The sequence below is a fragment of the Chiloscyllium plagiosum genome, unplaced genomic scaffold, assembly GCF_037043375.1.
Source record: "Chiloscyllium plagiosum isolate Xiang-an unplaced genomic scaffold, Cpla_swu_hap1 HiC_scaffold_23, whole genome shotgun sequence".
Taxonomy (NCBI): domain Eukaryota; kingdom Metazoa; phylum Chordata; class Chondrichthyes; order Orectolobiformes; family Hemiscylliidae; genus Chiloscyllium; species Chiloscyllium plagiosum.
Window position 1 is genome coordinate 39,535,241 of NW_028270161.1, and position 13,141 is coordinate 39,548,381.

Here is a 13,141-nt window from a genome sequence, read left to right on the forward strand (position 1 = left end):
TGGTATCAACTTTCCACTTGGCAAGGGCTCAAACATGCTGCTGTCAGTGCTCTGACAAAATTATGATCATCTGTCTTGAGTTGAAATACCTCCAGAAGTGATCCATCGGACAATAGAAGCTCAGAATGAAGTGAAATCACTAAGAGACTTGATAATCTCATCCAAACCAAATGGGTTCAAAGTACTGTATTGTCAATGGCTGAACAATTTGCATGTGGGGTTTGTCCAGATTTAGGCTCTTTCTGTCTACCTTGTATTTATTTTCTGGTTGGAAGTTGCTAGTTCACCAAACAAAAAGTGCATGACTTCTTTTTCAGCAGTAACCTCAGCTGGAAATATTGAGTCTAAACAAGTAAAGGAGCTGTTTGAGAATTAAATGTTCAGTCACAAAGTGCTTAGTCAGTTCCTGTTGGCTACGAGTAATATGCTTGGCTGAAAATCTACACAAGTATTGCCAAAGCAATAACGCACAAGTTTGGAAAACTAGTAAATCCACTCTGCGTTAGCTTATCCATTCAGTCGTATACAAGTTGCGGCTGGGCTGTGGAAAGTAATGACACAAAAATTACTCTTTTATAAACTTATTCAGCATTACTTCCTGTTGCACTAAGTAATGGAAAGTCCAAGGTAGTGACATGTTCAGCAGGCATGTAGAAAAGGTGGACATAAAAATTGATTTTTGATAATTTTATTCATGAATAAAGTATTTGATTAAATTTGGATCTTAAACAAAGCCATAATCCTGGATAAAAATGTCCTTGATCCTCCTGCAATTTTGGAACCATTTCACTTTATAATAACTAAGACCTATACCAGTTTACATTTTTTGTTTCTTTTCAACTGTATCAGCAGAATTAATGATTTGTAACATCGTGGATTGCTGCCATACTTAACTTGAGAAAGTGTGTAAAATATAAAAAAATTAATTACTTTGTAGAAGATACATCTTGGGATGAAACTGATATAAAACCAAATATGGTAAGGACCTGTGTTTGGAAAATCTGATCTAGATGTCTAAAGAGTGAGAATTGATGACCAGAGTCCTGAAAGGTTCAATCAATCTGATGCTTCACTTGCCAATAAAGTGTAGTGTTGGAAAAAGCACAGCACAGGTAGCACCTGAGGTGCAGGAGAGTTGACGTTTCAGGCAGGACCTTTCATCAGGACTATTCAGCATCTGCAGTCGTCACTATCTCCTGGTTGATGCTCCACTTGGTCATTTAAGGGCTCCAGCTGAGCTGCATTCCTGATCTCAAGTAGACAGACTGCATCCACAAGAGGCACAAATGGGGAGCATGATTCAGATAGCGTGTCTACATAGCTGTAGTAACCTACCACTTGGTCAGTGGCTGAGAGATTTTTGCTTTGAGAGGTGCATGCCAGAGAGAACCTAGAAAAATTTGAAAAAGGTATAGCAGGGCAACATACCCTTTCAAAAGAAATTGCAGTGGTAAAATGAATTATGATTTCATCTACATAATTGTAGAATCTTCAACTAAAATTCATCTGTTAGCATATACTCTACTATTCTTTACACTGAAGCTATGTTTGTATTTACATAACCATAGTCGTGTCACCCAACACACATTTACACACAATTATAATGGAAAATTAAACTTAGGAGAAAGTCGATCATAGCTTTTAATTGCAACCTGAATCTTGGCTTAGAAGAACTTAACATATCTGTATAAGATTCCTTTGTCAACTTATTTCAACAGGTTAATATCATTGTTTAAATAGCAGAGAAAAACACTTCATGCCAACTAATATTTGCACAGATTAAGTTCCTGGTCTGAATTCTACTGCTGTTTAAATATGCATTATTGTTAACATCAGCAGGAAAATATAATGAAACAAGCAGAGTATGGAACACTAAAGGAATTCAGGACAGAACTTGACAGCCAAGCCTTTCTCACATTTAGGAAACAAAGGCGTCAGGCAATCAAAGGTTACCATACTTGCATATTTTCCCCTTTCATCGAATAGTACAATGCAGAAACTGGCATTAGACCAATCAAGTTTATATCAAATCTTTTGAACTGCAATTCAGTTAGTCCATAGCCACTGCTTTCTACCTTTTCCCAAGTCCCTCAAATTAGGAAACACATTTACACACAAACAGTGGTAGAAATTTGGAACTGTCTTCCACAGAGACAATTGATGCTTGAACAATGTTATTTTAAAATTTGAAATCTACTTTTGTTATTTAAAAGTATTGGGAACCTGAGGCAAGACCGGTATGTGCAGGTTAGATTGCAGATCATTTATGATCTCATTTAATTATTCAAGACTGTTCTGTCATTCAGTGGCTTATTTCTGTTCTTGCATTTGTGTTCAAGTTTCTTTTGAAAGTTGCCATTGATCTGTAGCCACCACCCTATCAGTCACTGCATTCCAAGTCCTAATTACTAATTAATCTTTTTCCTCATGCCTTTGGTGCTTTTGCAAAATACCTTACACCTGTGCTCCCTGATTAATGAATCTTCAGCTATTAGAAGCAGTTTCCCTCTATTTACTCTTTCTAAACTTGTAATGCTTTAAATGTCTATAGCAAATCTTCTCCTGAACCTTCTCTGCCCTGAGGGGAGCAAACCCAACTTCTTCAGTCAATACACATAACTGTAATCCCACATTCCTATAAATGTTCATGAAAATTTCTGTCCTATCCAAAACCTTACTCTCCTTCCTGAAGTGTACTGGTACTGCAGTTGAACTAGCATTTTAGATAGGCTTAGAACAGCTTGTCTTGTATACTGTGTGCTTTTTTTTATAATGCTCAGACAGGATTCCATATTCTTTATTAATTGCTTTATTAACCTGTTCTGACACCAACAGTAATTTGTGTACAAACACTCCAAGATGTCTCTGTTCTTGCACTCTCTTTAAAATTGTACCATTTTAGCTTGTTTTCGCTGTTCTCATTCTTCCTATGAGTATGTATCACTTCAAACATTTCTGCATTGAATGTCATTTGTCTTCCTCTTCCACCAATCTATGCTCATGAAGCTTATTGTGATCTTCCTTGCTGTTTGCTGCATTTCCAAGTTTCTTGTTATCTGCAGATTTTGAAGCTGTGCTCTGTATCTGTATTGATAGTAACGAGGTCAGTCAGTTGGACATCATAGAATTCTACGCTTGTTTATCTGCTTACCATGTTTGATGGACTTGAAAAAAGACCAAGTAGCAATTCAATGTTTCTTAACTCCAAGTAACTTTGTCTTATAGTAATCTCACTTTCTAGCAACATTTTCTCTAAGCTGCATGTGCTCAGCACCTTCAAGGTTTCGTGCGATTGTTGTTATTATGCCATTTGTGGCAATGACTTCCAATCCAGAAATTGCTGCCATGTATGGAGGCCTGTGCAGCCTGAAAAAAAAATTTGAGGAATGCTACTTTGTAGATCTGTGATATTTCCTTGTTCAAAATGCTCCTCCTCTTCGATCATAAGATATATGAGCAGAATTAGGCCATTTGACCCATCGAATCTGCTCCATCATTCAATCATGGCTGATATTTTTCTCACTGCATTTCCTGTCTTCCTATAACCCATGATCCTCTGAGAACAAAGGTAAGTAGATTCTTGTTGTTTAAAGGCACTCAATAATTTGACCTTCGCATCTTTCTGCAGCAATGAGTTCCACAGATTTGCCACTTCTGGCTGAAGAAATTCCTTCTCATCTCACATCTAAAGGTTGATCCCTTCACTCTGAGGCTGTGCTTTCGTGTCCTAGTCTCCTCTTCTAGTGGGAGCATCTTAGGGCTCAAACTATGATGGTGTAGTGATATTTGTGGCTATTTGCCCTTACAGCTCACCAACATTATGAATCACGTGTAATGCAAATATGCACATACCTCCAAACCTTGAACCCTTGAGTTTTGCTGAAAAAAAAAGACCTGATATTGTAACTTTGGTGATTCTATCCTGTTGAGTTCAAGAAAAAAAGCTTCAGTCTGTCTTTCTTCATCTCATTAACTGCCTGCTTGTCCCATGACAATTGTCTTGTTTCACAATTGCATTCCTAAGGTTAGCAATACCCTGCCTCACAGTGCCAGGCTCTTTACTCCTACCGTACTCTTAAGAGGTATCCTCCTCACTGGTATTCGGTGTTGAATAAAAGTTTGACAGTGTTGTACTCAGAGGTTTCCTGCATTGACTGCCCTCCCCATCTTCCTGGCTGGCTGCCCATTTACTGTTTTAACTCTTGTCTGTAATGTGATTACTTTGTTTCCTGGATCACAGATTCTGCTTTCATTCACCCATATGCTCTATAGTCAAGTGTCCACAAGCTGAGAAATCCTCCACACAAGTTTGAGCAGCTTAGGACATTTCCTTTGAACATGGTCTTTGGGGTCACATGTAGGGCCCTGAATTTCTCCAGTGATGCAAAAATTTCAAGCTATGGGTCATGGCTGTCCCTCCATTCTGATTAGATACTTAAAATCAACTCCTTAGGTACAAAATAACTATTCATATAATTGTTAGCTAAAAATGTAGTTTTTCATTCACTCCTCCTCGTGAACCAAGGAAAGACTCCAATGTATAGTCAAGTTAACAAGAACCACTGAGATACTAAACACAAAGGACCTAAATGTTAGATGTCTAGTTGCTTAACCCATATATTTGCATAAGAATCTCTGGGTTCTGCAGCTTTTTTTTTTACTTCAGCTTGAGGAACTACCTTCATCCTCGCCCCTAAATTCCTAGCATTGCCTTTGCACTATTTATGTTATTATTTTGACAGTATATCGGTTTTATGTTATTCCCTCAAAGAAAAAAAACTTTTTCAGGTATGTTGCTATTAATTGGTTTTACGATGTCATAGATTTTCTGCCATTTGCACAAGAAAAATAGAACTTCGGTTAATTAATAACTACGTGAACTTGATTTTGCTTACAGAACATTTTAGCTTTTTGGTATACAGTCTGGAGTTATCATTCAGCCTTGATATCTTTAACATCCATTCTTTGCATCAATACCTATCAATTGATAACTCAGCATGTGCCATTTCTGTTTCTATTTTCAGATTTGAAATTATTCTACGTATGTACATGTCCAGCTATTGAAAATAATTTTTTAATTCTGTCTTGACATACTCCAATTATTACTGAGGGGAAAAGAAAGTGGCAATGTCCCACTGTCAGTGAGAGTGAATTCAATATAAACTAATACTTTTTAAAAACTCTCCATGATCAAGTAGTTTAAAAAAACTGCAATATTGAATTATTGCACATTTCACCTTGAATCCCATTGAATTTTAAAAAGGGAGCAAAGTGCTGCTTGAGCCCTGAGTTGTCTTTTACAGGCACTAATTTATCTACTTTGAGTAACTTTTGAAACAAAAGTCAGCGATGCTCTTAAAATCTGGAGAAGCAAATGACATTTTTGCCACAGATGCATCCTGATCTTGAGTATTTACACTTTTTCTGTTATTGTTTTTGTATTTCCAGCACTTGCAATATTTTACTTTTTCATTTTCTGGACTGCAATAAAAGATTACTAGGAAGGACGTCTAGGAGAACTGCAGAACATTTGAAGTTAACTTTGTGTTATTTTGCTATTAGTAGTAGTGAAGGCACCACGGTCTGGTATTTGAGGCTGACCTCATGCAATGGCTTATCTTTTTTCTATTTGCAAGATTTCATAATGCAATTGGTGCTTAAAAGCCTTTCATCAGAAATCAATTCTCCCTGTGTCTGCTTGGGTTTCCTCTCACAATCCAAAGATGTGCAGGTTAGGGTGAATTGGCCACACTAAGTTGTCCATTGTGTTCAGGGATGTGTAGGTTAGGTGCATTAGTCAGCGGTAAATGTAGAGTAATAGGGTAGGGAAATTGGTTTGGGTGGAAATGACTCTTCGGAGGGTCGATGTGGACTTGTTGAGCCAAAAGGCCTGTTTCCACACAGTAGGGATTCTATGAAAACATATTTTTGAATTATTGAGCTTTGTAATCATCAAAAAGTTATGTTAGGCTGGATATGTACTATGTAAACAAGTTACTTGAAGCTGTGTGATTCCATATATTTTAGCGAATGTAACTTTGTAACAATGGTAAACAGAGTTACCAACAATAGCTTTCAGAGCTCCCTCATTCTAGTGCCAGCTAGATATCCTTGGGAAGGGGCCAATAGCGCACGGGAGGTTTGGTGATGGATTCTGGGCAGAGTTGGATGCGGTGACTGGAGAGGGGATCCCCTGTGTGTTACACAACATAATTTCAGAATTCAGAAATTGCCAGATCACAGCAGAAGGGTAGGATTTTAAATGGGATTCCAAAAATGACTAATGGAGTCAGCAAAAGTAAATGTTTGTTCTTAGCTTTAGTGGTTTTAAAGTTTATCTCTTTATTGCAGTAGAGATGGATGAGATAAGGTGCATCACATCAAGTAAAAATGACAGGAAATGCTAATATGCTTGAAATGTACAGCTGACATTGTTGCTTATCCAAGTCTGACACTTATAATATCAAAGCTAGTTTGTCACCAAAAGAATGGGATAATTCCAAAAGTAAACAGGCTTGGCGTTTGCAGTTGGAGTGCTGCTGGGAAAATCCCAGAAATATCCAGTGAGGTCAAAGCACCTTCTGCAATTTGGTGTGCAGTTTAATTAGAAAACAAAAAAAAAATCTATTTGGGAAATAATAAGAGCAATGCTGTACTACAAATTCTTAGAATAACATTCGCGTTTATGTAGCACCTTTTAGTATAGTAAAATGTCCAACACAGTTCACAGAATTATTATCAGACAGACATGACCATTGACTTATGCAATTAAGATCTAGGACAGATGACCAAATCGTTGGCCAAAGAGTTAGGTAGGTCTTGAGAGAGATTACTAATTGTGGTGACTTTTTTGGAGCTCATGGCCTTGACATTTGAGAAGAGGGCCATCTACAGAGAGCCAATAGAAATTGGGCTTGCATAAGACACTTGAGTTCAAGAAGCAAAAAGCTTTGAGATTTAGTGGTGGAGTAGTTCAGAGATCAGTAATCTAGTGACGTGCAGAGATGGGGAATATTAGAAAGCTTTGTTGATGGAGAGGGTACGAGCTCAGGATCTCAGCTTGGGAGTATATAGGACAACAAGTTTGCCAGTGGTCTAGTTCAGCTGCAGTTAGTGACCATGGACAAAGATAGAGATCGCTAGGGGAATACATTTGTAGTAGGGAATGGAGACACTGGCTTCAATTTATTCCAATATTTATTTGTAGAAATGTTCTATCGTCTAACACAATGTTTGACAAATTCCAGTGCTGCGCAAAGGTCTAAATTTGTAATGGCGAGGTATAGCTTGTGATGTTGGCATACATGTGGCATCTTAAATGTGCTTTTACATGTTATCGCTGGTGGATAGCATGTAAATGAGAAAGGAGTGTGAAATATATTAAATTGTGAAGTCTAGTTTATGGGGAAAATTAAATTTACCAATCTGAATTTTGCCTGAAAACAGTTCTCTGTGTCAATTTACTGCACTTCCTCAGATATACTGCCATGATTGCTTGAACTCATCACCAGATGCAGTATACTCCACTACAGTATTAAACTGTACTTTAAAGAAAATGCTGTGGTGCATTGAATATCCTGAGCACTTAAGGAAATAATGCATTCCTGTTGAAGTTAATAAGTTTTAACTGATCAAGAGTAGCATCTGCACTTGTATATTTAGGCTTGTGCAAAGCTTATCTCTGGCAAGTAGAGTGTACGTTTCAGCCAACAGTTATTGGAAAGACCTTGCTATCTGCCCTTCACGCTCTGAAATCACCAGACTCTCGGCCATAGTGCAACATAACAGCAGTCTGAGTATGCTTATCATTTTTAATGAGTGCTCTGTACTATGCAACTTAAATTGTAATTTTGTATTAACAGAGTATTTCAGACGAAATGTTCTACCAGTTGAGCAATATGCTACCTCAAATTTTTAGAGTTTCTTCTACCTTGACACTGACCTCCAGACGATGAGCTAACACAAGTATTCAGTGAACAGTGAATGAGGTATGCTGGAAGGTCACTTTTCTGTGCCTTTCGGGCAGTATATTTTTTTAAAATAAAGATTTGTGTGTTGTTTCCCATGGAATGAATGAACAAAATGTTTGCTGACTTCAATGGAACATTAAGCAGTTAAAATTGTATTTTAAGTTGAAATAACAATCAACTTGTATACTATTTGTACCGATACTGTAATTGGGTGACATGTTATAATGATGACATTTGTCTCCTTTTGTAAGGAAACTCCTGAGGAATTACCAAGCAATGTTATTTGTAAGCAAATTTAATGAACTTGCATCAAATTCCTCTTTAAGTAATTTCAACAAAGTTGATGGATGATGCCCTATTTATTTTAAACAAGTTTAACTCTTTCACTAAAGTAGCAGAAAAGTATTCAGTATAAACACACACTGCTTTTGAACAGTCACATCTTCAGACATTTCCAGACAATAATGAATATTACGTTGAGAAAATATAAAAACAATTTCAGTTTTTGTGCATTAGTCATCTGTATATCTGAATTGATACTGTCAGCCCAAGAATAATTTAAATTTGTGAAATTGCTTATGGTGCTGATAATTTTCATATTTTTATAGACATTGGTATTTAATTATAAAACTACTATAACAATATTGCCACACATCCTTCATTATCATCATGACAGCTGGTTGTACCAATCTGCTTTTTCTCATCATTGAAGTATTCATTCTCACCGTTCTTGGCTCCCTGACTCAAATAAAATGTTGTTATTACAGACATGTATATGCTAAAGTAATGTTAAAATCTAGTAATAATGGTATAAAGAAACACTTTATCATGAAGGGATTAGTGCAGATTTATTTCAATTAAAAGTACAAATTTCAACTGTTGGCATGGTGCTCTAGTCTGCGAATGTAAATCATGATTTATGGGCTATTTGGAGATAACTGCTTAGGGGAGAGATGGTACAGTATGTGATTCGACTCTGCACAGACCATATCACAAATTAAAAGTTATGATTGGAAATAAATGTTTGAAAGATAGCATGAATAATGAAGCAGTCGATATTAATTTGAAGCATTATTGCTCATTTCCATGTCAGCCAAATAAATATTTCTTACATCACTCAATCTATTTTTCATTACTTTTTACATATTTATCATGTGATAGAAAGGAAACATTAATGTTTTACTGGGCTTTAATTTGGAGAATTAGATGCCTCTTTTAAATGATGCTAAGTTAGGGTTTAATATTTATTAGAGTCATATAGCATATAAACCTGACCCTTCAGTCCAACCTGTCCATACCAACCAAGTTTCCCAAACTAAAACTAGTTTCTTTTGCCAGCTTTCGGCCCATCCTTATAAACCTTTTCATATTAATGTGCCTGTCCAAATGACTTTTGAAGTTGAAAACTGTACCTTCATATACCATTTCCTCTGGCAGTTCATTCCACATACAAACACCCTCTGTGAAAATGTTGCCCCTCAGGTTCCTTTTTAAATCTTTCTCCTCTCACCTTAAAATTATGCCCTCCATTTTTGAACTCCTCTACCCTGGGGAAAAGACCTTTGGTTATTCACCTTGTCTATGCCATAATTTTATAAACCTTTATAAGAACACCCCTCGATCTCCTACCGTGCAGTGAAAAATGTTGGATACTGCCTGAACTGCTGTGCTTTTCCAGCACCACTTTAATCCAGAATCTGGTTTCCATCATCTGCAGTCATTGTTTTTACCACGCTGAAAAAATTTTACAGCCTATCCAGCCTCTCCTTGTATCACAAACCCTCCAGTCCCAGTAATATCCTTGTAAATCTTTTCTGCGCACTCTCTAATTTAATAATATCCTTCCTAGAGTAGGATGACTACAACTACACACTACTCCAAAAGTGGCTTCACCAACGTCCTGTACAACCCTAACATGACGTCCCAACTCCTGTACTCAGTGGTCTGAGCAATGAAGGCAAGTGTGCTAAACATCTGTACCACCTTGTCAACCTGTGACACAACTTTCAAAGAACTATGTACCTTCAATAGTTATTTCCAGGGTCAGTTAGTACAGAATGGTCTGTTTCTCTATTATATATTGAGTATATTTGAAGAAGTTGACATGCTGCATTTTCTTTTTAAAAATCAATGGATTTGTTTTATTCCAGATTGTTAATGAATCCATTGTGTGTATCTGTTGATGGAGTTAAATCACATGAGGTTCATCATTCTCTGGCATTACATCAGTTATAATTATAGAAACTCTACCAGGTGCACTACTTGGAATTTTGAATTTAGTAGTACAAATAATTTGCATGAGAAATAAGTTTGAGAGACTTGAAAGAAAAATCCAAGAGTCTTCACGTCTCAATTACAGATTTTGTTTTTAAATTCTCAATTCTAAATAATGGTGCAATCAATTTGGTTTTGAAAGTTTTAGAAACTAAGAGCACATATATCTTATTCATTGCGAGTATTTTGTTGAAAGTAGTGTCTGCTGTAAAGACCTCCATCATTTTGTTTTTCTTTATTTTGGATTGTGGACCAAAATGGGGAAAGGATATTACTGTAAACCAAGGAGTTTTAAAAATATTAAAATAAGTTTATTTGTGGATAGCTTCTTAGTGAACAACACAAAAGCAGAAGGTATCAAGATTGCAAGACACACCATCTCTCTATCTGCCCCTGCAATGAAAGATGATTAATCTCTCTCAACATTTGCTATAAACTGGTGCCTCAAAGGAGTGACTACAAGACGATTAATGTAGTAACCATCAAAACTCAGGATTGGAAGAAGAAAAAGGGAAACCTCATCAAATCCTGTGAACTAGTGCAAATGAACTGTGTTCCCCAGTATTTCTCCCTCCTATCATAACAGCAGTTTGTTTGTCCATATGTATGTATAGGATTTAAGATTGGATTGAGCTTAAGCTAGCACAATTATAAGATGATAATTCATATTTTATTTTCATGTAGGTAGAACTTATTTCTTTGTAATAACTAGTTGTTTCTTGTTAAAGAAACCTGGTCAGTGTTTTCTATTAACCAGACTCCATCACCTGAGTAAGCTGGGGCACTGAGTAATTTGATTAAGTCTTTAATTTTTGTAATGATCACAGAGCAGTGAGGTTCAAGTATCAGAGTACATTCTCATGACCATGAGTGCAAATTGTTCCCTTTATTTACAGGAACAAGCGCAGTACCTTGTTTTCTGCAACACATTAAATACTATGATATCCAAGCAGCTATGTACACTGAAATCTACTAAGCTCATCTGAGTAATAACTGAAGACTATTTCCTCCACACTGTTCAGCACTTTTGTAAACTTACTAATAAATAAAAAGGTGTAAAATACTGTTACGTGAAGGAAATCTTAATTTTGCTGTCATTTTCCTGTGGTCATCTGAACTGTTTCAGTATAGTAATATTCTATTGAGAGTATATGTTAATGTTTGATCACCTATGTGCAGCCATAGAAAATTGTGTGGGAGGACCTTAGTCTGTTCAATGATTCTCAGAACCCCAGAAATAGGAGCAGGATTAGCCCATTTGAACCTGCTTATCCTTCAATTTGATCATGGCTAAATATCCAACTCCGTATCCTGTTCTCACTTTCTCCCTCTATCCTTTGATCCCTTTATGCCTAACAACTATATCCAACTCCTTCTTGAAAACATTCAATGTTTTGAACTCTATCACTTTCTGTAGCAGAGAATTTCACGGGTTCATCATTCTGGGTGAAGAAATTCCTCCTCATCTCAGTCCTAAACAGGCTACCTGTCATCCTTAACAAATGACCTTTGATTCCAGAGCAGAGTCATTGGAAACATCCTTCCTGCATTTACCCTGACTAGTTGTGTGTGAATCTTATAGGTGTCTATGATATTTTAACCCCCCCCCCCACGCCAAGCATCGTTCTAAAATCTAGTAAATGTAGTCCTGTTTCCAGTCCAGTAAATGTAGTCCAGTCCTGTTTCCCTTCATATATGTCAGTCCTGCTATCCTAGAAATCAGTAAGCCTTTGTTGTACTCCATCTACAGTCTGAGCATCCTACCTCTGCTAAGGAGGCAAAATTGTAACAAACTTCCAGTGTGATCTCACCAAGGCACTTTACAATTGCAGCATGGCATCCCTGATCTTGTACTCATCCTCTTGCTTTGATATCCGACATATTATTTGCCTTTTTCACTACCTGCTGCACCTACATGTTTAATTTTAACGACTGTTGTATGAGGACACCTAAAATGTCATTGCACCTTTCCCCATTTTAGTAACAATCTGCCTTCCTGTCTTTGCAATCGAAGTGGATTACCTCACACTGTTGTACTTCATCTGCCATCATTTGGACACCCACTCATCTTGTCCTATTCACACTGAAATATCTCTGCATCTTCCCCATAGTCTATCCTCCCACCAAATCATGTCATCTGCAAATTAAAGATATTACATGTAGTTCCTTCATCTAAATTATTAATATATATTGTGACGAGCTGCGATCCAAGTTCTGATCTCTGCAGTACTCAACCAGTCACTGGCTACCACTTTGGGGGGGAAAAAAATCCCAGTTATTCTAACTGTTTGCGGCCAGTCTACCAACCAATTCTCTATCTGTGGAGAAAGTGAGGACTGCAGATGCTGGAGATCAGTCAAGAGTATGGTGCTGGAAAACCACAGCAGGTCAGGAGCAGGAGAATTGACATTGAGCAAGAGCCCTTCTTGAGGAATAAGGCTGGGAGCCTCAGGGGGTAGGTCTGGGGGCAAGGTAGCTGAGAGTGCGATAGGTAGATAGAGGTGGGAGTAATGGTGATAGGTTGGAGAGGAGGGTGGAGCAGATAGGTGGGAAGGAAGATGGACAGGTCATGAGGGCAGTGCTGAGTTGGAAGGTTGGAACTGGGAAAAGGTAGCGGGAGGGGAAATGAGGAATCTGGTGAAGACCACACTGATCCAGCACCCACACTGATCTAGCACCACACTCAGTTCTCTTTCTGTATCAGTCCATTATCCCAATTCCATACACTTAATTTTACATGCTATTCTCTTATGCGGGAACTTACCAAAAGTCTTGTGGAAGTCCAGATAAGCAACATCTATTATCAACTTTACTATTTACATCTCAAAATTTCAGTAGATTTGCCTATCACAAATGCACGTGGATCTTGTTGCTATTTTCTCAGTGTTCTGCTATTA

At 37.3% G+C, this 13,141-nt stretch overlaps 1 protein-coding gene across 3 annotated transcripts in view; it reads left to right on the forward strand.

Annotated features, from left to right (window-relative positions):
* Nucleotides 1-11,344, forward strand: part of ferry3 (FERRY endosomal RAB5 effector complex subunit 3) — a 56,543-nt gene extending 45,199 nt beyond the window's left edge. For 2 of the 3 annotated variants that reach the window (XM_043713683.2, XM_043713686.2), the window contains 2 exons: nt 7,863-7,988; nt 10,570-11,344. In XM_043713683.2, coding sequence (XP_043569618.1) covers nt 7,863-7,955 — 93 coding nt within the window. In that variant the 3' untranslated portion in view covers nt 7,956-7,988; nt 10,570-11,344. The remainder of the gene's footprint in view (nt 1-7,862; nt 7,989-10,569) is intronic. The other variant, XM_087999546.1, reaches the window with a different exon arrangement.
* The last annotated feature ends 1,797 nt before the right edge of the window (nt 11,345-13,141 follow it).